General features: G+C 35.6%; 1 protein-coding gene across 4 annotated transcripts in view; it reads right to left on the bottom strand.

Annotated features, from left to right (window-relative positions):
• The window catches only part of TRDMT1 (tRNA aspartic acid methyltransferase 1), a 64,582-nt gene that overhangs the window by 10,456 nt on the left and 29,194 nt on the right, over window positions 1-24,932 (bottom strand). For 2 of the 4 annotated variants that reach the window (XM_081226973.1, XM_081226976.1), the window contains exons 2-10: window positions 21,309-21,418; window positions 11,180-11,256; window positions 8,713-8,784; window positions 8,047-8,112; window positions 7,204-7,273; window positions 6,643-6,726; window positions 4,894-5,252; window positions 2,217-2,274; window positions 1,037-1,166 (exon numbers count right to left, since the gene is read on the bottom strand). In XM_081226973.1, coding sequence (XP_081083099.1) covers window positions 1,037-1,166; window positions 2,217-2,274; window positions 4,894-5,252; window positions 6,643-6,726; window positions 7,204-7,273; window positions 8,047-8,112; window positions 8,713-8,784; window positions 11,180-11,256; window positions 21,309-21,418 — 1,026 coding nt within the window. The remainder of the gene's footprint in view (window positions 1-1,036; window positions 1,167-2,216; window positions 2,275-4,893; window positions 5,253-6,642; window positions 6,727-7,203; window positions 7,274-8,046; window positions 8,113-8,712; window positions 8,785-11,179; window positions 11,257-21,308; window positions 21,419-24,932) is intronic. The other 2 variants (XM_081226974.1, XM_081226975.1) reach the window with 1 other exon arrangement.

Here is a 24,932-nt window from a genome sequence, read left to right as displayed (position 1 = left end):
CCCATGATGTTCTTCAAGAATTGGACTGTATTAATATTACAACAACATGAGATTTAGCGAAGTTTGGCTTTTCTGCATTCAAGCTCCCAATCAGTTATCAAAAGCACATTTCCTCCTTGTGCAGCCCTGGAAGCATGTGAGGGAGGTCTGTCTCTCTCCCTTCCCATGAGCCAGGTACTAGGAACACACCCACCGCAGCCCAGGACACCGATGGCATCCACAGAGCAAGAGCACCAGCGCCAAGGAAGTGGGATCAGGGAGGGGCGGGGTGCTCTAAGAAGCAAAGGCGCTGTGTCCAGTCTCTTAATAGCAACAATCCCTGGCTTTCCTCACTACTTGTCTTTCTCCCTTGGCAACTGTATCTTCATTTTTCTTCTTGAGAGTCCATCTTCAGATTCCTTAATTTCGTGTCAACTCTGGCATCTGTGGCTCCTGAGTCACCCTTACTTTCCATTAGGAAAGTTCCTTTCTAGACCACCTCTCCACTTTTTCTCTTCTCCACTTAAACCTTGTAGGAAAGGAATCAATTATATAATTGATAAGAGTGTTATCTCCAAGAGTAGAAATACAAATACATACCTCCCCACCACACAAAAATAAATTCCTCAATTGCCTGTTAATTTCCTCATTAAAAAAAAGACAATTCTAGGCATTCTTTCATAAGATCTAGTGTAAGGTTATTCAAATAGTACTCCTAGAAGCAAAAAAATAAATTCGAGAAAGAGATGCTATTAACAACCATCTGTAGGGAGAAGTGAGGAATTGCTGATTTGGCCCTTCTGTTCCTGCAAAGCACCTGGAACCATTACTGGAGTAAAAGGAGAAGGGGAACTGAGTCTGAAGGGAATGGACTAGGGCAGGTTATGAAGAAAGCAGACACAGGAGGGAAGGAAAATGTCAAAGATGGCACAATCAGGAAAGGAAGCGCTCTCACATCCGTCTGGGCAAGGGTTTATTCATAAACTATGCACGAGTCCCTAATGAATTTTGAGACCTTTAATCAGTGAAAGCTGGGGTCTGCATGTATCCCACATACCGAACTCTGGAGGAAATCCAAGGAGATTTGCTATTTCTTTAGGAGTGAAAAATCGAAGTTGAAGCATTAACAATCTTGTTATCTTTTCTTCTTGTGACAAATTGGTAAGGGATTTGTAGATATTCTCAATCTGTGGGAAAACATCCAAAATAACTAATAAAGTAGAGTGCAATTAGACTTGTTAAGATAAAATCATCTATTGTGAGACAGTTTAAAAATGATGGACGCATAGTCTTCTGTAACACATGGCAGCACAGGGTAAAAACGTCTCTGTGCAATGAACTGTGTAACTGGCTCATCACGGGCCAGATAAACTCAGAAAACAAACAAAACCTTAATGTTGAATAGATCAGGATACTCTCAGTGTATCTGTCATTTTTGGTCCCTCAAAAATTAACTCATAAGAATAGAAATAATAAATGACAATATAACATAAAAGAAATGTAACGAAAGATATAAAAAAGAAACTTGGTCAACCAATAAGTCGATTTTACAAAGCAAATAAGCAGCCATTAAAATGTTTACTGTTTATGACCAATTTTATCAAATTAAGATATTTTCTTAAAATGATAAAATATATTTAATAAATATGACTTCTCAAATCCAGACATTTGTTTGTCTCTGATAGGGTTTTTAGCAAGGGTAAATTTTATTAACAGTAAGAGTTTAAATCAGCATAAAAGAAGATAATGTGATTTCACTTCAACATTATTCAGAAGTATATAAAACTTGCAATATATCAAGCTTGTATTCAACCATGATACCATAAAGAATGAGCAATGGAAGTATTAATAAAAAGCCTTCCTAAAATATAGATTTTTTTCCCTAACAGGCATTTTTATAGTATGTGCTCCAAAGGAAGGCTCCAATACTAAGACATTTGTGCATAATTTTAGAGAACATTAAGTACTGTACTCTGCATTTCAAATTACTCTTTATGGAATAGAAAGAAAAACAAAAGGTAAGAAAAAAAAAGAAAGTAAAAACATAAAACACTTTTTGTACATATACTCATATCTAGCAACAAGAAGAAGATTTATTCTATAGTAAATAATTATTATATACACATATTCATTCCAGTTGAACATGTAAACTTATTTTAACATTCTCAAATTTTAAGTATTAAAGACAATATTTAAAATAATTTTCAAATATTTTAGTTCTGCAGCATGCATAGTACCTGCACATCCTCCGCAGTCTGCAACACAGATCCTGTCCCTTCTATATAGCGTCCATAACTAAAAAATTAACACAAATATTTTGTAGCATCTAATATATTTGCTAATGCTAAATTTCTTAAATATTTCTTGAATGAATCAATCTTACATAGTTGTTAACACATTCTTCTGAAATATTCTAACTAATATCACATAAACATGCTTTGTAATTAAAAAGCTTACCAGGTGAAAGACAAAAGATCAGTCTGTTGAAACTTCTCAGACACTAAACTTCGCATAGTTTTTGTTGTGTAAATACTAGTCTGCATATACGTTATTGTCATTTTTTAAATGTTCATCACATTTAAATGCACAGAAAGTATGCATTTGTTATGACTTTATATCTAAATGCTATTCAGTACTGACATCCCTGCCACATTAGACCAAGTGTTATGTAGGTGAAAATAAATTGCTGCTCTTTTCTTATAATGCCTGAACCATCATTTCTTCTCATGAACCCAAAACCGTACTCTCCAGTCTAATGACAAACTCAGGCCCACCAAACATGCATCTGCCTCTTACTGTAACACTGTATGTTTTTACTCTTTATCATAAAACAATCAGACTATTGTTAAAAATGTATTTAAAATACCAAACACTATAGAAATGCAAGGTATTAGTAATATTTCTTTCCCTAAGATCATTGCCAAGCTGGCTGTTTGACATTTTATCATTTTTCCTAATAGATGAATTTAAAATAGAAATTAGAGGGCTTCCCTGGTGGCGCAGTGGTTGAGAGTCCGCCTGCCGATGCAGGGGACACGGGTTCGTGCCCCGGTCTGGGAAGATCACACATGCCGCGGAGCGGCTGGGCCCCGTGAGCCATGGCCGCTGAGCCTGCGCGTCCGGAGCCTGTGCTCCGCAACGGGAGAGGCCACAACAGTGAGAGGGCCGCATACCACCAAAAAAAAAAAAAAAAAAAAAAAATTAGAGAAAGTCACCATCAAAGAAAAGCTGTTTTCTTATATATCACGTGTGTGTGTGTGTTTATATTATCTACACTAAAATAGACTTCTACAATAAGGCTTCTTTTATAACATTTTTATGATCGTAAAAGAATTTCAAAGTTGTTTTTTATTACAAAATTGATAACTCCTGTTTTATGAGAGTCCTAAACAGAACCTAGCAGACTTGGAAATATACAACAGCTGAGTGAAGTCTTTTAAGGTAATGGAAAGCAATAAACCCATTTCCCTGAAAGTACAAAGGCAGAGTATGATAAAGTCAGGGTGAGCCTGGTACGATTATATCAGGGACATAGTGCCTTGTGCAAGACAACTAGCTAGTAGGTAAAGAGAGAAGCCTTGAATTTTTTTTTTTCTTTTTTAAAGAAGATGTTGGGGGTAGGAGTTTATTAATTAATTAATTTATTTTTGCTGTGTTGGGTCTTCGTTTCTGTGCGAGGGCTTTCTCTAGCTGTGGCAAGCGGGGGCCACTCTTCATTGCAGTGTGCAGGCCTCTCATTATCGCGGCCTCCCTTGCTGCGGAGCACAGGCTCCAGACGCGCAGGCTCAGTAGTTGTGGCTCACGGGCCTAGTTGCTCTGCGGCATGTGGGATCCTCCCAGACCAGGGCTCAAACCTGTGTCCCCTGCGTTAGCAGGCAGATTCTCAACTACTGCACCACCAGGGAAGCCCGAAGGCTTGAATTTTTAAATCATACAACTACCTATCAAAAGAGCTTCAGTGAAATTAACAAACAGGGGTAGGGACAGATCTTTTACAAATTTTTCTTGAAGGGTCTAATTTCCCCCCTTCTTCCTAGGTTTAAAAAAAAAAAGTTGAAAAACACATTAACTCTTGAGAAATAATCCAAAGGATGTCCCCTAAATGTCCATCAACAGGTAACCAGTAAAAGAAATTATGATATACCTATACTATGAACATACAAAAGTTCTCTAAGCACCCATAGGTAATAATATCTAAATTATACTGCGCAATGAAAAAAAGGGCACATAATAATGAATATAGTATGCTACCATTTACTTAAAGGAGGGGGTAAAAATATACATGTATATTTAAACACACCTCACATGCAATAGCTCTGGAAGACTAGAGAGTAAACTGAAATCCTCGGTTGCACATAGAGAGGGAAACTGGATGAACAAGAGGCAGAATTGGAAGGGAGTCTTACAATCTTAGTTCCTTTTGAATTTTGAACCATAAGAATATACTACTAATTCAAAAAACTAAATAAAATTTAAATATGCTATAATGTGCTCCAGGATATTTAATGTTATTTCTTGATATTAAAATTTAATTTCTTCTTGTACATTGATCATGAAAGTGGACACAAATTTTTGAGGTACCATAAAAAGAAAGGTGCTAAAAAATTAGCAATTCACCATCTATAGAAACCATGTCTCCACCGTGGGTAATTAAGCTCCTATGAAGGTCACCAAACAATGGCATTGTCTTCTATGAGCACTTTTGTGGGTTGTGCACATCATGTTCTGCCAGAAGGAGTCTTCACTTGTGCATTCTACTGGAACACGAAAGCAGGCAATTAAGGGTGAAAAAAATCATTCTAGCAGAAACATTTTATAAAATGCTCCTTGTTTTGAGAAGAACTAAGAGAAACAATAGTTATGAAAACCTGGTTATTTTGGATATGTCATGAACAGAGACTCTTTAAAACCTACCCTTTCGTAAAGCATGTGGACCTTCTGGATGTGGGCTTAACAATGTCTAACAAAAGAGCATATCGCAGCAATGACTTTGGTGGTAAAAAGTATGAATTCATGTCAATGTCATCTTCAAGAAAATCTCTTAGCATTCGCACAGAGAGATCACTGTCCTGTTGACGTTTCCTGTCAATTTCTCCTGCAGTTTCAAGCTTAAAAAGAATGGCCTCTTTTCCAGAACATTGTGTACTGCTATCAAAGCAAATATTTGGCTCAATTTTCTTTTCTTCCATTTTCTTTTTTTCAATTTTCTTTTCTGCATCTATCGCATGTTTTTGTGGATGTTCAGATTCAGTTTGGGGGAACTCCATCAGTACCTGGCATTAAGTAAAAATACACAAACTCTCAAAAGCTTTCTTAAAAATAAAAGACATATTAGTAACATCCATTCAACATTATGTAAAAAAATTCTTTAGCTTTTACTGAGTTGTCATTAAAAAGATAGAAATTGAGGTTTACTAGTATTTATACAAGTTACTACAGGTTTTTCATCATATAGTGATAGGCAGGCTATAGATGATTTATTTCATGAAATTACTGCTTTCTGAATTAATAAAACCATTCAACAAAGTAATAGGAAGTACACTGAATACAGAGACAGCATTATATTTGGAAAAGAAGTTGAAAAAGCAACAGGAACATTTCAGAAAATGTGTTTTTGATCAAAGTTTGCCATAAAAAAAAAACTAGAACATACCCATGATCTAAAGGAAAATTAGTAATTAAAAATGAAAAGCACTCTTCACCCTGAAAGGTTATTTCTATCCCTGAGTCCCACAGGAAAAACTTGTTCCTGCAAAACAGGTAACCATTTATAAAGTCCTATTTGGGGAAAGAAAAAACAGTTCCAGGAATTTTTAATGATGAAGTCTTTGTTCACATACTTCATATACCGTTTTTGGAACTGCCCACTATTAAAGGGAGATATGTTGCTATTTTATTATATAACATAATATTGTATAATACTGATATTGTATTATGGGGGATTCAAATGATACTACTGAAGCCCTGTTAGTAGGACATGACTTGTGAGTTCTTACCTGTGAGGGTTATAGAGAGCTTCCCTGGACCACTGAAACTCTGTTATCCACACCAATTTTCAGCAGAAGCATATAAAATTGCTAGCATAATGAGAGATCCTATATATAGCAATTGAGCATTTTATTCTAGCTTGTGCTAATCATTACCATATTTTAATTAATTAAGGCTAAATAGCATAGATTTCAAATAAAATGCAACTGATGTGTGAAAATACTCAAGCCATTTTTAAGATAGTATACTATTTTATCAAAAGTAGTCAATGGCTTCTATTGAGGGAGAAAAATAATAGATTAAAAAGAGTCAATGGTCAGAAGAGAAATTATAGGGGGAAAAGAAGGATAACAACACTAATGGTAACTTTTTTACTTTTAACTTATTTTTTTTCTAATGATGAAAGAAAAGTTTCTGGTTTTGTTTCAAGCAATTAAAGTGGCATCAGGAGGGTGAAAAGGCCTACAAGACAGACCTCAGGCATAGTCTATATTACAGGCACGAGAGGACACACACAAACCTCTGCGAATATACTCCAATAAAGACATTAGAAAAACAAACAAACAAAAAAACCTCCGCAAAGTAGTTCCTGAAAATAAATTAGCAGACTGAGATATATTTACAACAGATAAATAATAATGATTATGGTGATAACAACAATAATAATAATAATACCTGACCAGGGGCTTGAAAAGGGAACGGCACTGACTGAAGCTTTGCAATAAGGAAATACCGTAGCCTTGAATTTGGAATGCCAAGCTGCAAGTAAAATAGGGCAGTTAGTTGCTATAGGATATTAAAGAGATCTGTATCAACTTTTAGCACCTAGTAGAAAAACACATACAGTTATACATTAGTTTCTGCCAGACAAAATTCTATTATCGATTTGTGGACGATGTCTCTGTAGCAAATTATTAAACCTTTTAAACTGTCACTCTGTACCTTTATTTGAATGAAATAAAGATGGAATCAGATGAATCATATGTCTATGAGTCACTTTCATTTTATATTTCCCAGGTAAAAAGTCAAATAGACATTCTTACATTCATTATGAATAGTATAGTAATCATAAAAACATAAAATTCATATAGCTATAAAATTCAGATAGAGGAAGTAATAACCATGTCAGAACTGCAAGATTTACCTATAATATTATCCAAAATAGAGCCATTCTTTTTACTGAATCAAATTCCCTTTGGGAAAATTTATATAAGAATTTACAATTGCAGTACTTACAGAGGTTGGAGACAACAGAAATTCTTGGTACTGAAAGCCACAATTTCCTATTGTTTGTATTAACAGGTCTCTGAAAAGGCAAAGGGAAAGAAAAAAGCTTTCACTCTATAGTTCAAAATAGGGTTCTTATATAAAATATTATACATAAAAACTTCATTTTACATGAAAACTGTACCTCCACTTAAGTTGTTTAGAAAAAGAATAATCCTAGGTCTTTTTTAAGTCCAGTACTTGAGAAATTACATTTCTCAAAGAAGAGATAATCCCTATTATAAATAAATAAAGCTACCAGATAATTTATAAAACTGGTGAGTTAGAATCGCCAATCCACTCATGATAAGCTTACTATAGGAATGGAACTATATCTGTAGCCAATCAGATGAGGGAACACTGTCATAGACAGCAGGTCAGTCAAGGACTTGGATGCATTCTCTCCAGCTGGTCTACTGTCTGAAAGGGGCCTGACACAGGGCTTGCTTCTTCAACCCAACTGTAGAACAGAAAACGCCTGTCAACAGGACAAATTCTTACTGAAGACATTCCTACTTCTAAAGAAATAGGCACCAATGTAAGCAGCTAAAATTGAGAAATACCATTCTCATTAAAATGAGTAATCATTCTGGAAAAATTCAAACATATAAAAATGGGAAAGAATCAGTTGAACCTAACTTTGTGATACTTCACATTACTAACTATTCAAAATCAATATTAATGAGTAAACTTCATAACATACATAAAATGTCGGAATATACACATTTATTTTTAAGATCTTCATTTCATAACAGCTCCTATTATAAAATATACCAAGTCTAAGATGAACACAGGACAAATACATTTTTTTACCTTGTAGAAGATACTTCAAAACCTTTAACATTTTCTAAAAGAATATACTTCGGTAATTTTTGTAACCTAAAAACAAAACAAAAACAAAAACAAACGGAATTCTAAACATCTCATTACTAAGAAGTAAGAAGTAAAGAAAATCCTTACTTGTGGGAAATATGAGGTAAATATTTGTCCAAACTCTTTTTATAAAAGAATTTTATAAGGGATAGAGACAACTCATATTTTATTCCTTTCCCCCATAAACAAGGCACACCTGATAAAGTTAACATTTGAAATGTTAATTTCCATTGAAGTTTAATGAAAACATGGGTTTGCACAGCTCAAAGGCTGACATTTCCATAGAATGGAGGCTTCTAGGGTTAGCAGCACAAGTTTCCAGGCCATGGGCAACAGCATTCACTAACATTAGCATCATTTGCACAAATACTGTGAGCAGAGGCAACAGAATTCAGCTATTAGGCTGTAACGCCCTGTCACTCACTTTTAGCGGCAACTGTGGAACCGACAAACATTTGCAGTTACTCTATCGGTTACGACAGAAGATAAATGACACGCACAGAATCTGTAGAAGATGCTAATCTCTATAAAATGACAAACATCACGTTCTTCCAGACGTAAAGTTTTACATTTAAGGTAAACTTGTACAGGAATTTAAGTTTTTACCTTGGGAGAATGTCTAGAATATATAAGAAGCTATTTGTCCTTGGATCAGTCACATCCCCTTGCAGGCCAATTCTAAAAGGGTAAGGAAAGGAAATAAGTTCAGCAAGAATCTTACATAAAGATATCAAATCACTTTTAAAAAGTCAAAACAGAGATGGACTAAAATTAGTTGGTCCTCACAAAAAATATGATCATCTATGTTGCTATGGAGAACAAAAATATATTTTTTCATTTAATTTGAAAAAGTCTTGCCTGTCTAATAAATACACTTATTATCAATACAAGATAATATGTCCAAATGACTTGCATGAGGCAAAGAAGAACAAGAAGTCCACAAAGAATAAAATCAATTACCCTCTTAAAATCACTTTGTTCAGGAAAGACACACACACACACACACACACACACAATTAGCTGATGACACCTTTTGCTCTGCCCCAGGCGAGACAACAAAAGTTCAGATGAATGAGCTGGTTGGGCAGGGTGGCAACGTGGAGTTGATGGCATTGGTAACTAATCACCATCTAAGCAGATGAAGGTAGTAGGTAAAACTAGAACTATCTTGTCCAATGTAAACAGGAGAGACTGAAGCTGAAGGCTTGATTCTACATGAAGGAGTTGCAACTTGGCTAGACTAAGTAAGTCAAAACAGGTCATGGGAACAGGCAGAATTTGGACTAGCAGTTAAATCTTGCAAGTAACATTCAATATGATCAAGAAGCAAGCAGAAAAGAAGACTTATATTGGGCCTGAGTTGTGGCAAACGAGGACTAGAGTTTAAGGCCTTGCTACTTACTAGCTTCGTGGTCTAAACTAAGTTACTTGACATCACTTATCAGTTTCCTCACACCTGACAGCAGGACCAAAATCATCAGTGGATCTGAGGCTCAGATGGGAGATTAGAGTGGACTTGAATAGATTCCTCAGAAATCTTGGCTTCCTTTCATTTTGTCCCTTTCCTCTCAGTGTTCCAAAGATGGTCGTACTACAGGATCAGACACTGCAGCCGTCAGCAGCTGGAGCTGGGCTAATACAGAGTGGGAGCAGCAGTAGGGAAGACACGGGGGCCCCACTGCAGTGATCTCTGAGGCATCACAGCGCTGGGGCTGCATTCTCTCCTGAACCTCCCACTTACTGTAGTTAGAAAGGCCATGATACACTTGCACAGGCTCGGAGCCATCTTTACATGGAACGTCCGCCTTCACTGATAAATTCCCGACCGGATTTCAGACACAATACAGATATCACGTCTAAAAGAATTCGTCCCTCCTGGTATGCAGCAACATAACACCTCTCTCCTCCATGCTCTCATGGCAGTTTCAGCATTCATTTATTATATACCTTAAATCACATTATAAGATAATTATTTGTCAGTCATTCCCCATGGACTATAAGTTCTATAAGGATGGGAACTACAGCATCAAAAGCAATACCTCACGTGTAGGTGCACAATAAATCCCTGGGGAATTAATTTCCTAGAAAACTTGAAATAAATCAAAACTTGGATGGAAATTAAGCATGAGAATATTTATTTAAATTAGAATTTTTACTACATGTTATATCCCACTTAAAATCACATTATGTGTTTAAATAGGACTATATATTAATAGTCCTATATATTAATAGGACTATAAAATAATCAAGAAGTCCTGGCTCTGACATTTTCTAATTGTATGGCCTGGGGAAAGTTACTTAACCTTTCTATGCCTCAGTTACTCACCTGTAAAATGATGATAATACTAATGCCCATCCCATAAGCTTGTTATATTAAATGACATACTCCAGTAAGACACTCAGAGGGTTATCACTATTATCATTATTACTTAAAATAACTGAAATATTATTATTTAAAGTATCTAAATGAAGAGGGATTAGCCAAGATTTTATCTAAAATATAATTCCCTGAAATACATAGCCAAATAAACACCATATAATAAAAAGCTGTCTTGGAACACAGCTTTAAAAAGTCATTTTATTAATTGTATGTATTATTAAATGTACCTATCAATTTTGAGAAATTAAAAATTCACAAATGCATTCTTGACTAGCCTTAAAATTTTACTGTTAAGCACTTTAGGACTTGAATATTAACTATGGAAATTTACTTTGATTAATCAGTGTTAGGAAGATATTCTTGAATGCTCATTAGTTTAAATAATTTAAGGTAATTTGGGTCAGAAATAAATACTGTATCTTTGGTAGGTATTAAGGAGGTACCATATAGTCTTTGCATACCTACTACTGACCAAATTACTGTGTTCATCTGGCAGTAATTGCTATTTTCTTTATGATTAATGCTGAATTATAAATGTGTGTAGAGAAAAGGAATTATTGATGAAAAATTTCAAGACTAGGGAAATGCAGCTGATGGACTTCAAAGTGTCTGTGCTTGAAATTACAGTGTGATTTGATTTAATGATTCCTTCAAAAGTACTCTTCCTTACAGAGAAATATTTATTATACATACCTTGTGAATGGCTGACAGGGAGGGCTCATTAAAATCATATTGAAAGATAATCTGTCAAACTCTTCTAGTGTAATACCCTAAGGAATGAACATGTGGGGGGAAAGAAAAAATATAAAAACATGTGTAGAAGGGGGCAGACAGAAAAATGCTAACTAATTACAAGTAAATACATCAGAAGTTGTGACACAACTTTATTTATAACACTTAAAAGTTTATAAAACACCTACTACTTTTTAAATAAACTTTAGTTAAACTAACTTTCCAAAGCAATTTTGTGAAGAAAGTCGAGCAGTAAGCTGAAGCTATGAAAAATTAAGTGACTTCCCCCAAACTGGAGAGCCAGCCAAAGCAGAGCTGGAAAGCTAGTTTCCTAGATGCTAAGTATTTTGTGCCTCTATGACACCTCAAGTCTAAGACTGCTGTGATTTCTGGAATCAAACATGGAAAACTTTATTTTATAATTAATGATTTTCAGCAAAGGATCTAGGGAATTTTTTAATACCTCTCTATTAATATTATTTAGTTAGAAAATGTGATGTATTGACCAGTCACCATCCCTTTCATGTATGTCTCTGTCAATACATCACCAAATGGAAAAAGGTCCCATTTTCAGATATCCACAATTACTATACTGTTTTACAGTTGTGTGTAGTCAAAGAACCTCAAAACATTGTAGATAAGATTAATCAAAATAATCCCTATTGGGCTAAACAGTTTTAAAATGTACTGTTTTGCTCCTGTTTTATATACAGTATCAGAAGACAAACATAGAGAAATTGGCAAATGAGTTTGCCAATTCTCATTAAGCTCTCTTAGTGTACACTCTTACCCAGGAATTTAAAGCCATAAGCCCAGAATCACAACATTCCTAATTACAACACATTTCTAAGAAGTTTGAGATAGTGAATAAAGCAGGAAAAGCTTTATTCTGAGTTCTGAAAAGAGTGACTTAACCTGGGGAACACATCAGTTTTCTCTACTGTATTAAACGTTTGAATGTACATGTCTATCATTTTTAAATCACAGGCTTTTAAGTAGTTTAAGACATATATGTAAAAAGAAATAAAAATTAAATACTGAAAAGTTCCTTAAGCACCTCTGGATCCCACAGTTCTAAAGAAAACAATCTGAAAATCATACACTCAACAGTGGGTCAGGAAACCTGGGGCAGGGCAGTAAGATTAGCACACATACTCAAGTCACACAGCTGGTCAGCACAGGACTATTAGGAAAAGCAACTTATTTATTTCACAACTGATTGTGAACAGATTAAAGCTGAATTCCTAAAATGAAAATAAAAAATTAAACAACAATCTTTTATATCAGGAGAATCCTTAAGTCTAGAATCTAAAGGAAGTAAACAGAGTTAATGCCTCCAATACTGTTAGACATAAAAAAATTTACAATTTTAAAGGATTCTTGGAAAGAGTGATTTTTTTTTTTTTACAGTACAACCCAAATGACAGAGCAGTTATGCAAAACATAATCGCTCAATTAAAACATTCACAGCTGTCTTTAACCTAGCATTCTAGGTCAATGAATGTGTTGGGATTCAAGAAAGTAGTTACAGAGATGCATGGATTAACGTTAATAATTTGATATTTTAACACTAATAGAAATCAAATTCTTTTTCCATAAACAGGCCATTCAAGCTAATAAAAACATCCTTGCTTTCAGAGAACATTAGGTCCACTCGATGTGGTAACTCTGTTTATCGCATGTTGATGAGCAACTTTATTTATTGCATGTTGATGAGTGACTTTATCGCATGTTGATGAGCAACTTTATTTATCGCATGTTGATGAGCAACTTTATTTGTTCCCCTACTTGTTTTATTACTTCTTTTCTCAAAAAGCTTCCTGGTTATTCTTATACTTAATTTTCATTTAAACTTTAGGAAGACCTTGGTAGATTAGAAAACAACAACTTCTGACTATTTTAGTGAATTTATTGTTAAGCTAAAGAGAAATAAAGTTTTGTGGCACATGGTTAAGTCTTCAATAAAAACTTACTGAGTGATATTTCCTACCATTTCCTGCCCTATGAACTCTGATGTTATTCTGTTCATGAATACTCATGACAATTAGATCTTTCTTGATCACTGTACGAATCATCATTATAAAGTAATTTTCTATGACTTGTAAATGCTTTTTGCTTTCAGACAGATCTTACCTAATACATATCAGTTCTGAAACCCCTGTTATCCTTTGTTATGATTTGCCTGGCATTTTTCCATTTTTTAGGCACAATGTGTTACTCATTAAACAAGGTTCATAAATTAATCCACCAATATTTCAGAGGATCTACGACACACCAGGCATTGTGCTAGTCTGGGAATACAACAATGAACAAACCAGACAAGGTTTCTGCTCACATATTTATATTGTAGTGTCTAGTAATTTTCCATTTTCTACCGAGATAAATTACAGATTTTAGTTTTATTACTATTTATCTTTGTAACTGGGGAATCCTACTCCTGGTTAAAAACCTACATGAGGGATTTCCCTGGTGGTCCAGTGGTTAAGACTTTGCCTTCCAATGTAGGGGGTGCGGGTTCAATCCCTGATCAGGGAGCTAAGATCCCATATGCCTTGGGGCCAAAAAACCAAAACAAAATAGAAGCAATATTGTAACAAATTCAACAAAGACTTAATTTTCAGGCCTGACTATAGGCAACGAGGAGGGCTTCACTCAGCGGGTTTCAGGGGAAAGCCACCCTCCCGGCTCCAGACTTGGTGCAAGGCCAGCACCTTGCAGTCTCTGAGGGCAGGGCGGGTGCGAGCTCTCAGGTCCCCGGCAGCTCATGCTCTTCATATATTTGCATTCCTAGGTCTCTTTACCTGAGGCCTTGCACAGAGCCCTCTTCAGGTGCCATCTATTTCCGCCAAGGCCTCCGTCTAGGAGGAAGAGGGGAACCCTTGAAGATACTTCTCCTGCTATGACTAACGCCTGGCCCTTCTCACTCCCAGCCTTCTCACCACTGCCTGCACTCTCTCCCCCAATGCCAGGGGCTCCTCAACAGTGAGCTGACCCCCACGTCTGTGCTGATCACCCCACTTTCCAGCAGGATGCTGTCCCCTAGGGAAACGGATCAGGGGGCGTTGGCGTTTTCTCTGTTTTTTAGAGACTTGCTTTTCCCACTACAGCAAGTAATTAAGGCTTCACTCTTTCATTTTTGTCCTTTTGCTTTAATCAGCTACTCTGATCCCTGACAGCTCAGCTGAGCTCCTGGCAACAACATTAAATAAGGTCCTAAAAATCTATAGCTTCATTTATCTTTCAAAGAATAGACATATTTTTTGAGTCTCACTTTTCCTTCCTACTCCAATTATATTATTATTCTTACACTGTAAAGATTTATAACGTTCTCACCCTGCTTCCTGACCATTATTTCTTTCCTAACATGGCAGCTTTATTCCTGGGTTCTCCACTTTGATTCATCTCTTGCTTAGTTAGGTTAAGTGAGAGTCATTTTTTCAGTAAGGGTTCATGGGTACTACAGTTTATGAGTTGTTGGAGGTTTTATTTTAGGAATTTTTTTTCATCTACTTCTGTTAATATTTTTGTCCCGTTTGTTTTATTGTCTTCTGTTTGCTATTCTGACATGACTTTCATTTCTATAATGGTTTTATTTTTCTCATCTGTTTTTTTTCTTCCCAGACCACTGATACTCTTCAGATCTATTGTCTTATTATTGTTTTTTGACCTCATGTATACATTTATTTGAGTTCTTGTTTTAAAGATATTGAGTTTTATTTAAGGTTTCAAGCACATGGAGACATGTTTTTGTAATTTTCTTCTGCTTCTTAATATGATTTTTCTGTATACATTCTGCTTTTTTATGTTACTTCCTTTTAAAAGTACTATACTAGGATAGTCTCAAACTGGCTCCTTTCTAATCATTATTAATTTTTTAATGGAGATCACTTGAATCTAGAAGTTTGCTAAAAAGGCGAAAGAAAGAACAGTAGCTCTGTTCAGGTATTTGTCACTACACTTTCTGGGAAGAACCCACAAAGGTCTTTAACTTAAGACCATGCCTCTGTCCCTAACCCGTGTTCTCGCATTTAGGATGAGCAGGAAGTCTGCAGAGGTTGCAATGATGCTTTCAGCCCAGTGATTTGGAATTTTTTTTTTTTTTTTTTTTTTGCTGTACGCGGGCCTCTCACCATTGTGGCCTCTCCCGTTGCAGAGCACAGGCTCCAGACGCGCAGGCTCAGCGGCCATGGCTCACGGGCCCAGACACTCTGCGGCATGTGGGATCTTCCCGGACCGGGGCACGAACCCGTGTCCCCTGCATCGGCAGGTGGACTCTCAACCACTGCGCCACCAGGGAAGCCCCTGGAATTTTTTAATGTCTCTTTTCTTGACTTTGAACAAGCAGTTGCTGGGTCTGTTTTGCCTGCTCCCTTGTCCTTCTTTCCTTCTCAGTTCTGCACGGGACACAGAGAGGTCTGCATGAAATGTCGCCATCCTCATTCACTTGTGTCTCATCACCACTGCATTTGACACTACTCTTCCCAGTTTTCTTTTCTGCTTTGGTTTATGGCTAAATCCTATTTTCATTCATAATGGTTTCCCATCCCCTCTTTTCTTTTCTTTTCTTATTTCTATTAGGAAAAGAAATAGAGTTTTAGGGCTTCCCTGGTGGCACAGTGGTTGAGAGTCCGCCTGTGGATGCAGGGGACGCGAGTTCGTGCCCCGGTACGGGAGGATCCCACATGCCGCGGAGCGGCTGGGCCTGTGAGCATGGCCGCTGAGCCTGCGTGTCCGGAGCCTGTGCTCTGCAACGGGAGAGGCCACAACAGTGAGAGGCCCGCATACCGCAAAAAAAAAAAAAAAAAAAGAAATAGAGTTTTAGAAAAGAAATATCTTTTTTATGCCACAGTCAATCAGAAGTCCCAAAGAAAACTGTTTACAAGTTCAACTTATGCACTAAATAGTAAGTTCATGAAGGTAAAGACTAACTCTCAGTCATATTTGTGCTCCCTCTAAGGGCTCGATAACTTGCATGAAGTAAATGTTCAAATGATCAGAATATGTTGCTTTATGAAACTTAAAATCCCTGAAGTCTCTCATTACCCTAAGTTCTCCATTAACCTTCCACCCCCTTTTTAAACATGACCCCCAATGTAGTTCTGATATATTTGACCTGGACATGGTACACTCTTTCCACGTCAGAACGGGGCTGAAGAGAACATCCTAGAAGAGACTAAAAGCCGTAGGAAGGTAGACTGTCTTTTGTCTTATAGACACCATTTTAATGAACTGATTCTCTCCTTTCAAATGACCTGGAGGTACCTCCATTCTTCCCTCTCCCTAGTGTTCTTATATCATATGCAGATAATACAATTTATTATCACCTATTAGAACTGGTACTGAAATAGAATTACCACTAGAAAAATGGACACAGATGTATTATTCTAAATGCCCCCAAATTTCTATTGGCATGTAGCTGGGAATGCCAATCAGCCCCCAAATATGTAAAGTATTTCACAGTTTCTCTTAGAAGGTAAAACAGAAAGGTTAAGTTGCTGAACAAAATGGGTGCTTTACTGAGATTTTGTTGTTTTTTTATACTTTGTTTAGTGGGAGAAAACTGTTGCTGAATTGGACATTTGGCTCCATCAACCTTTAAATATTTACATTAAATTTAAATTTAGATTAATTTTTTTCTAATAAAATAACTTTTGCTATCATACTCTATGTCAGAGAAATTCTGGAACCTAAATGCATATCATCTGCCTATTAGAGTCAATTCAAAGTTACTTTTTTGTAGGTATCTTTCTTCTGACCCCGAATTTATTTTTGCCCTACGTCCATGATGAGACGGGTAGACTGACTGTACTTTGCCATGAAGTTTATGAAATGTATTGCTACCAGTGACTGGAAAGATGATGTCGTCCCCATAGTCCTCCTCTCTATGATGCCCAGGGGGAAAGATATTCTGTTCTCAGTACGAGGGATAGATGTTCTTCCACACATAAGTAGATTATTTCTACCTTTTGGATACCCAATCATAGAGCTAGGAAATGTTCCCATTTCATACTGGCTGAAAGAAAACTTAAAACAAATCTGTTGGGTAAACAAAATGTGGTATACTTATATAATGGAATATTACTCAGCCAGTAAAAGAAATGAAGCACTGATACATGCTAAAACATGGATGTATGGAAACATTATGCTAATTGTAAGAATCCAGACCAAAAAAAGCCACATATTATATGATCCCATTGATATGAAATGTCTAGAATAGTCAAATCCATAGAGACAGAAAGTAGATTAGTGGTTGCCAGGGGTTGGGGGAAAGGAGAAATGGGGAGTGACTGCTAATGGCTACAGGATTACCTCTTGGGGGATGAAGACATTCTAGAATTAGAAAGTGGTAATGGTTACACAACTTTGTAAGTAAATGGAAAAAACAAGAAAACACTGAATTGTAGACTTTAAAACAGTGAAGTTCATGGGATGTGAATTGTATCTCACTGAAAAAAACATTTGTGAGATTTTTGCTTCTGCCTGTGAGTTGTGTAAATAAACTAGAAAATTGGAAGAAATGTAATAACTGTTTTCAGATATTGGAATTGGACCACAGACGGAGCAGGACTGCCATTCCTTAGAAAAGGAAAAGAAACTTGAAGATAATTCAACTTTCTGCCTAGAGATAATTTCCATACGGCAGTGAAGGGAAAGGAAATCCAAACTGTACCTGGTAATGTAGATGAGTTGAAGACAGAGGTTGGAGTTCAAGATCAAAGTGACTAGAATTTGCAGAGCAGAGTGCCAGACAAAAAGAAGCTGCACAGGGCAAGAGATGCAGAAATCTCCATAACATTCCCTTTGAGTGTCTTGCTGAGTATCAACCTGTGCATGCATCAGGCAAAATGCCTTGAGGTAGGGCAAAGAAAAACTGCTGGAAAAGGAACAATTACTGGGAAGTTGTAAGCCAAAAAATTTCCCAGATCTCTGGGCTAGTAATCATTTGAGTTAACATCCAGAGTAGCAAGACCTAGTTGAGTACATGGGGCATTTAACAGCAATCTAAGAAAGGTCATATATTAATAGTAAGATTAGACTAGCCTTACAGTAAAGGCTCCTCCAGATCCAGTTTGAAATGCTTAACAATAAGCCTCAAAAGAATCAAGATGATCTGAAATTAACTGCCTCTGAGGACAATATCCAACAGTCCTTAAAAGATTACAGTAAACTCCAGCACTCAAAAATGTAAAACCTACAATGTTAGGCTCCTAATAAAAAAGTACTACAATGCTAAGAAACATGATAATGTCTTATAGCAATTAAATAAGTTAAATTCATAATTAAGAACCTTCCCACAAAGAAAACTCCAGGCCCAGGTGGCTCCACTCATGAAATTCTATCATTTATAGAAGAACTGATACTTGTTCTTCACAAACTCTTATAGAAAATATAAGGTTATGTATAAATATAAAAACCATACAAATATGTTATGAGGAAACTACAAAAGTCACCTATAAAGATAAATGCAAAAATAATTAACAATATTTTAACAAGTGGGATGTAGCATAACATAAAACTGATGGTATATCATGACAAGTAGGATTTATCCCAGGAATGCAATACTGACTTAACATTCAAAAAAGGAATTGATAGATCACCATATTATCAGAATACAAGGGAAAATGATATAATCATGTCAAAAGATGCAAAAAAAAAAGCATTTGACAAAACTCAAAACCTGTTCATAATACAAATTCTCAGAAGATGAAATAAAAGAAAATTTCCTCAACTTGATAAAAGGCATCTACAAAAAATATATGACTAACATCTACAAAATGATAATGACTGAATGTTCTCCCCTAAGATCTGGAAGAAGGCAAGGATGTCCACTGTCACATGTTTTATTCAACATTGTAAAGAACATCCTAGACAATGCAACAAGGCAAGGAAAAAAGTCACACCGGTTGGAAGGGAAAAGTAAAACTCTTTTTTTCTTGGGCAATATAACTGTACATGTTAAAAAATCTTTAAAAAATCAATATTAAAGTTACCAGAACTAATAAGTCAATACAGCAAAGTCACAGGATACTAGGTTAATAAATAAAAATAAGTGTAAGACTAGTATACTAAATATTACAAAATATAGCTGATACAAATTAAAGAAGACCTAAATAAGTGAAGAGAGATATACCATGTTCATGGATTGGAAGACTCTCTTTTATGAAGATATCAGTTCTTCCAAAACCAATCAGTGAAATTCCAATCAAAATATCTTTTTTTTGGTAGAAATTGGCAAGCTGATTCTGAAATTTACACAGAAATGTAAATGAGAGTGTAGCCAAAATAATCTTGAAAAAGAAAATCAGAAGTTTGAGAACTTACATTGCCTGAATTCAATACACATTATAAAGCTATAATAACCAGTTTTATATACACTTAGGGGAAAAAAATGACCTCTACCTCAGACTACACATAAAAAGTAACTAACTGGGTCATAAACCGAAATGTAAAAGCTCAAACTGTAAAACTTCTAGAAGAAAACAGGAAAAAAATGGGGTAAACAAAGATTTCTTAGGACACACAAAAAAAGTGTCCCATAAAAAAAAAAGATAAGTAACTTCTGCACTTTGATGAACACAGTTAAGGAAATGAAAAGACAAGTTACAGATTTGGAGAAAATATTTGTCATACATATTTCTGATAAACAACTTGAATCCAGAAAACTTAAACAACTCTTAAAACTAAATGATAATAGCACAAACATACCAAATAAAAACTGGGAAAGAAATTTCATCACGAAAAACATAGAAATGGACAATAAGCACATGAAAAAAATACTCAACATTATTAGTCACCAGGGAAATGCAAATTAAAATCACAATACCACTGTTTGCTCACAAGAGCGGCTAATATTTAAAAGACTGACAACAGCAATTGTTGGTAGGGATGTGAAACAACTGAAACACTTAAACATTGATTGTGTGACTGTAAAATGGTATGAACACTATGGAAAACAGTTGGCATTTTCTCATAAAGTTAAAGAAATTTGCCATATGATACAGCAATTCTACTCCCAGGTATATATTCACAAGAAGTAAAAACAAAGTCCACACAAAAACTTGTACATGAATATTCATAACAACTTTTTTATAACAGTCAAAAACTGGAAACAATCTAAATGTCAAACATCGTGTGAATGGATATACATTTTGTAGTATGAAATATTCCACTGTACAGAATATCACTGAACAATAATGAAGAGCCAACTACTGATAGATAACAACAATGTGGGTAAATGCAAAAAAACATTACACTAAACAAGAGAAGTCATACTCAAAAAAATTACACTCATGATTCTATTTAGGATATGACTAGAACTGGAAAATTTAATCTGTAATGACTGAAAGCAGATCAACGGTTGCCTGGGGTTGGGGTCAGAGACTGAGTAAAACGAGGCATTAAGGAACATTTTAGGGTGATGGATGTTTTAAGTCTCGATTGTGGTTACACAGTATATATTGGTCAAAACTCAAACTACACACTTACAATGAGGGCAGTTTATTGTATGTAAATTATGGTTTCATGAGATATTTGTGTGTAAAATTTTTTATGATGTGAAATAGGGAGAAAAACACAATTGCATATTATTTTAAAAATAACAAGTGTTAAACACTTCTGCTGAGTTCATCACAGGCAAAACGGTACCTTTAACTTTGACGGGCTTCAACAAGAAGCATTCAACAAGTAATATCCAATCAATTTTTTTACTCTCTTTTTTTCACTCCTGCTATATATATATTGCACATGAGTAATGCTTAAAAATAAAGAATTAAGTAAAGTTTAATATCATTACGGAACCAAGAATTTAGAAGTCAAGCATATTCTTACACTTCAATTCTTTCTCTCAGAGACCAAAATACTGATCGTCTTTCTCTAAAGCTAGAAATTAAAAAAAAGGAAGAACGGCAAAAAATAACATGCTATCTTCTGACAGAATAAAAAATGTTAATTTAATTCCCTTCTCCTAAACTTTTTCATTTATATATGACTTATCTTCAAATGAAGACACCAGAAACCAGTATCTTACAGTATTCCTCAATTACATTTTCCTTGCTATATATAGACTTATTAAAACAATATTGTTACTCACTTCAATTGTCTTGGCCAGTAACTGTGTGTGAGGAAAATTATACTTGTATACTTCATTAGCGACAGTGTTTATATCAATGGCAGCCACCACTTGTGCAGGTATACAGCTTTCTGTAATGATAAGTGGAATAACTTAAAAGGTAAAGTCCTTAACAACAATTTGTTCATCATAGAGAGAAGCCAAAATAACAGAATTTTGTAGTACATTTCCTCACTTCCTCAATTATCTGGCCAGATCTCAGGTTGTCAGTGGACAACGAAGCCAGGAGGAGCTAGGTGCAAAGGAGAATATTTATGTACCTCTGGTTCATCTCTCTCAACAGCATTCTCATGCTAAAAATAAGATTTAAATATTTTAGTCATTATCTCTTATATCTGCTTTCCTTCCTCCATTAAGAGACACATTTATGAGTCGAATGGAAAGTTTTCCTAAATTAAAACAAACCAAAAACAGAAAAGTGAAGTATAGTAAGTCCCCTACATACCAGCGAGTTCCATTCTGAGAGCAAGTTCATAAGTCCAATTTGTTCGTAAGTCCAGCAAAGTTAGCCTAAGTACCCAACTAACACAATCGGCTATACAGTACTGTACTGTACTGTAATACTTTTCATACAAATAATACATAACAAACAAACAAATGCAAAAAATAAAGAAAACATTTTTAATCTTACAGTACAGTTTCCATTGTTGTCGCTTGGTGCTTCATGGCAGTACCAGCTACATCACTGCTGCTTTTACACTTGCTTCAGGACAACCTCAGCTTGAAATACAGATACTGTACTACTGTACTCTATACAGTACTGTACAGTAAAGTACACATAAGCAGAACCACTTGTAGAGGACGCACGCATGTGACAATGTACGCCAGACACGTGAACTAACTTACGTGATTCGACATGAGAACACAAGTTCACATCTTTGAAAGTTCGCAACTTGAAGGTTAGTATGCAGGGGACTTACTATATATTCTTAAAAGCCACATCACTTGGAAATTTATAAATAAATTAACTAACATTTGTTCCTCAACTTCTACCATTAATACAATGCTGCTTCCCAATACCACTGAAAATGCTTTTAGGTAAGTTTTGGTAAGTTTCAGGTAAATTTGTTATGTTTTGTTTTTAAATAGCTTTATTGACATGCAACTCACATATCACAAAATTCACCTGTTGAAAGTTTAGGTAAGTTTTTAAAGGAGATGAAAAATTAATTGGTGTCCAAATGAAAAAAGCTCACAGACTAAAAACTAAAAATTTTGACAGAGAGAAGGTGAGGAGAGCAAGAGAAATAATTACAAGGGCATGTCTTCCTTCACTGCCCATCTGTCTTGCTGCTAAAGAAAGGTATTTTTTCATAATGCCTTCAGATTCAGAGAATTTTGTCGTAGTCTTTAAATGGCAGTCAAAATTTCAACCATGTAAACGTAGCTGCTGTTACATTTTGCAATTATCACCCTCTTTGCACTTCTTCCCCAAACACACACAAACCCAATTATGTGTAAACCCTGTCCCAAATCAGTAGAAAATGTGAAGAGTTTTTAAAATAAAAGTATTTGAGACATCTTAGGAAAATCATCAGAGAAAATATTACAAAATTACATAGTAGCTCCAAAGAACTATTTCTTTAATAACCATTTCTGTTCATAGTTAAATTAGGCAGCCCAAATATCAAAAAATGAAAAAGAAAAATATTAGGATGTGAGGAGCTAGGCTTCATGCAGCAGCCACCTGGAAATAAAACCCAGATCACAGAAGATGGGGCAAGGAGGGAAGCTCACACACATTCAGGAAACAATCACAACCCACACTGAGGCCTACAGAAGATAATGCCAGAGAAAACAGGGGATGAATGTGTCTAAGTAAATACTTACTACATGTACACTACTAGGCTCAAGACCCTGGGCTAGGACCAGTTATCTTCTAGGTACCCTGCTGCCCTGTATGTAGGTCACTGGAACTTCAAGGTCCAGTTAGTAATATCATAGGCAGCTGCCTCTAAGTGAGTTTAAATTCAACAACTAGTTTACTTGCCTTTGTATAAAGTCAATTTAAGTTCTAAATTATATCTCTGTCCAAGGCATCAGAGAGATCTTGAGACATAAATCAAGGTTTTTAAACAAACTAACAAAAATTAGTATATAAGGATCAATTTGCAAAATCACAAACCTTATAATCCAGGTCAAGAACTATACAACTACTAATCATTTTAAGAGAGCTCAGAATTAAATAACTTCACTGAACTACTCTACTGTTTTGCTAAATAAGATATGCTGTAATTAGCATGATGCTTGTCTTTCTGTTATATATGCAGCAAGCTGGGATTGCCTGGAGTTAGTTGATATGATTTTTCTCCTTTTTCAGGCTGACTGAAAATCCACAGTGATGTGCCAAATCTCTACCATAATCAATAATTAATTTTATGTTCTTGTATTAAGTGCCTGGAAGACATAAAACCTGATAAAACTCAACTGCCAAATGAGTGTTTATGTGGTGATGAAAGAACTGATGAACCGAAAATTCTTTCTCAGGAAACAATAGATTTTTAAAGTCAATAAACAAGTGCACTGTTTGCACATATTTTAGACTGTTATAAAATAGAATCTACTGCATGACCTAAAAAGTTATTTCCATGATGAAAAATAAACATACTAAGACCTTACTGACACTAATTCAACCTGCCTTTTCAAAACAGATTGTTCTGGGGTATGAGTGTGTAACCAAGGAAAAAGTTGAACTTATAAATAACACTCTTAAAATCAAGCCTTTCAATTCTATCAAAGTCTTAAATTGAGCTCCAAAGACAAGTTGTTTTAATATTTCTTACTGTACACTTTAAATCTATAGCCTCCAAAAATCTTTGTTAAGCTGCATACACAAATTTTGAAAATGGTTAACTAAAAATAACCAAACAAATATAATTCAACAGAGTTTTGCCTAAGTGAGCTCCATCACTTAACTGATCCAGGAGTAGTAATTCTCAAAGGGGAGAGAATTGGGGAAATGGGATCCATAGGATCTTTTGGGGAAGTAGAAGGAGAGGATGGGTTTTCAGCTCTTTGATCTATTGCTTTACCTGGATTTTATTCATGGTATTTCACTTATTATTCTGGACTGCATATTTATCAACAAGAAGCATAGGTACTAAGACATTCCAGTTAGAGAAATGCAACACTGGGGGCTTCCCTGATGGCACAGTGGTTGAGAATCTGCCTGCTAATGCAGGGGGCACAGGTTCGAGCCCTGGTCTGGGAAGATCCCACATGCCATGGAGCAACTACGCCCGTGAGTCACAACTACTGAGTCTGCGCATCTGGAGCCTGTGCTCCACAACAAGAGAGGCTGTGAGAGTGAGACACCCGTGTACCGCGATGAAGAGTGGCCCCCGCATGCCGCAACTAGAGAAAGCCCTCGCACAGAAACGAAGACCCAACACAGCCATATATAAATAAATAAATAAATAAATAAATAAATTTTTTAAAAAGAAATGCAACATAAATGATTTTAAAGGATTTTCAGATTAGATCTACAAGGAAACGTTAAGGGGTATCACACTCCCACTTATATGAGACCTAAACTAAAAACCGGCAGATTTAATTATGTCAAGAGAGACCTCTAGGTGAAATGTT

The sequence above is a fragment of the Mesoplodon bidens genome (assembly GCF_964165515.1).
Source record: "Mesoplodon bidens genome assembly, chromosome: 3".
Lineage (NCBI taxonomy): Eukaryota > Metazoa > Chordata > Mammalia > Artiodactyla > Ziphiidae > Mesoplodon > Mesoplodon bidens.
This window is presented reverse-complemented; position numbering and strand designations above follow the sequence as displayed.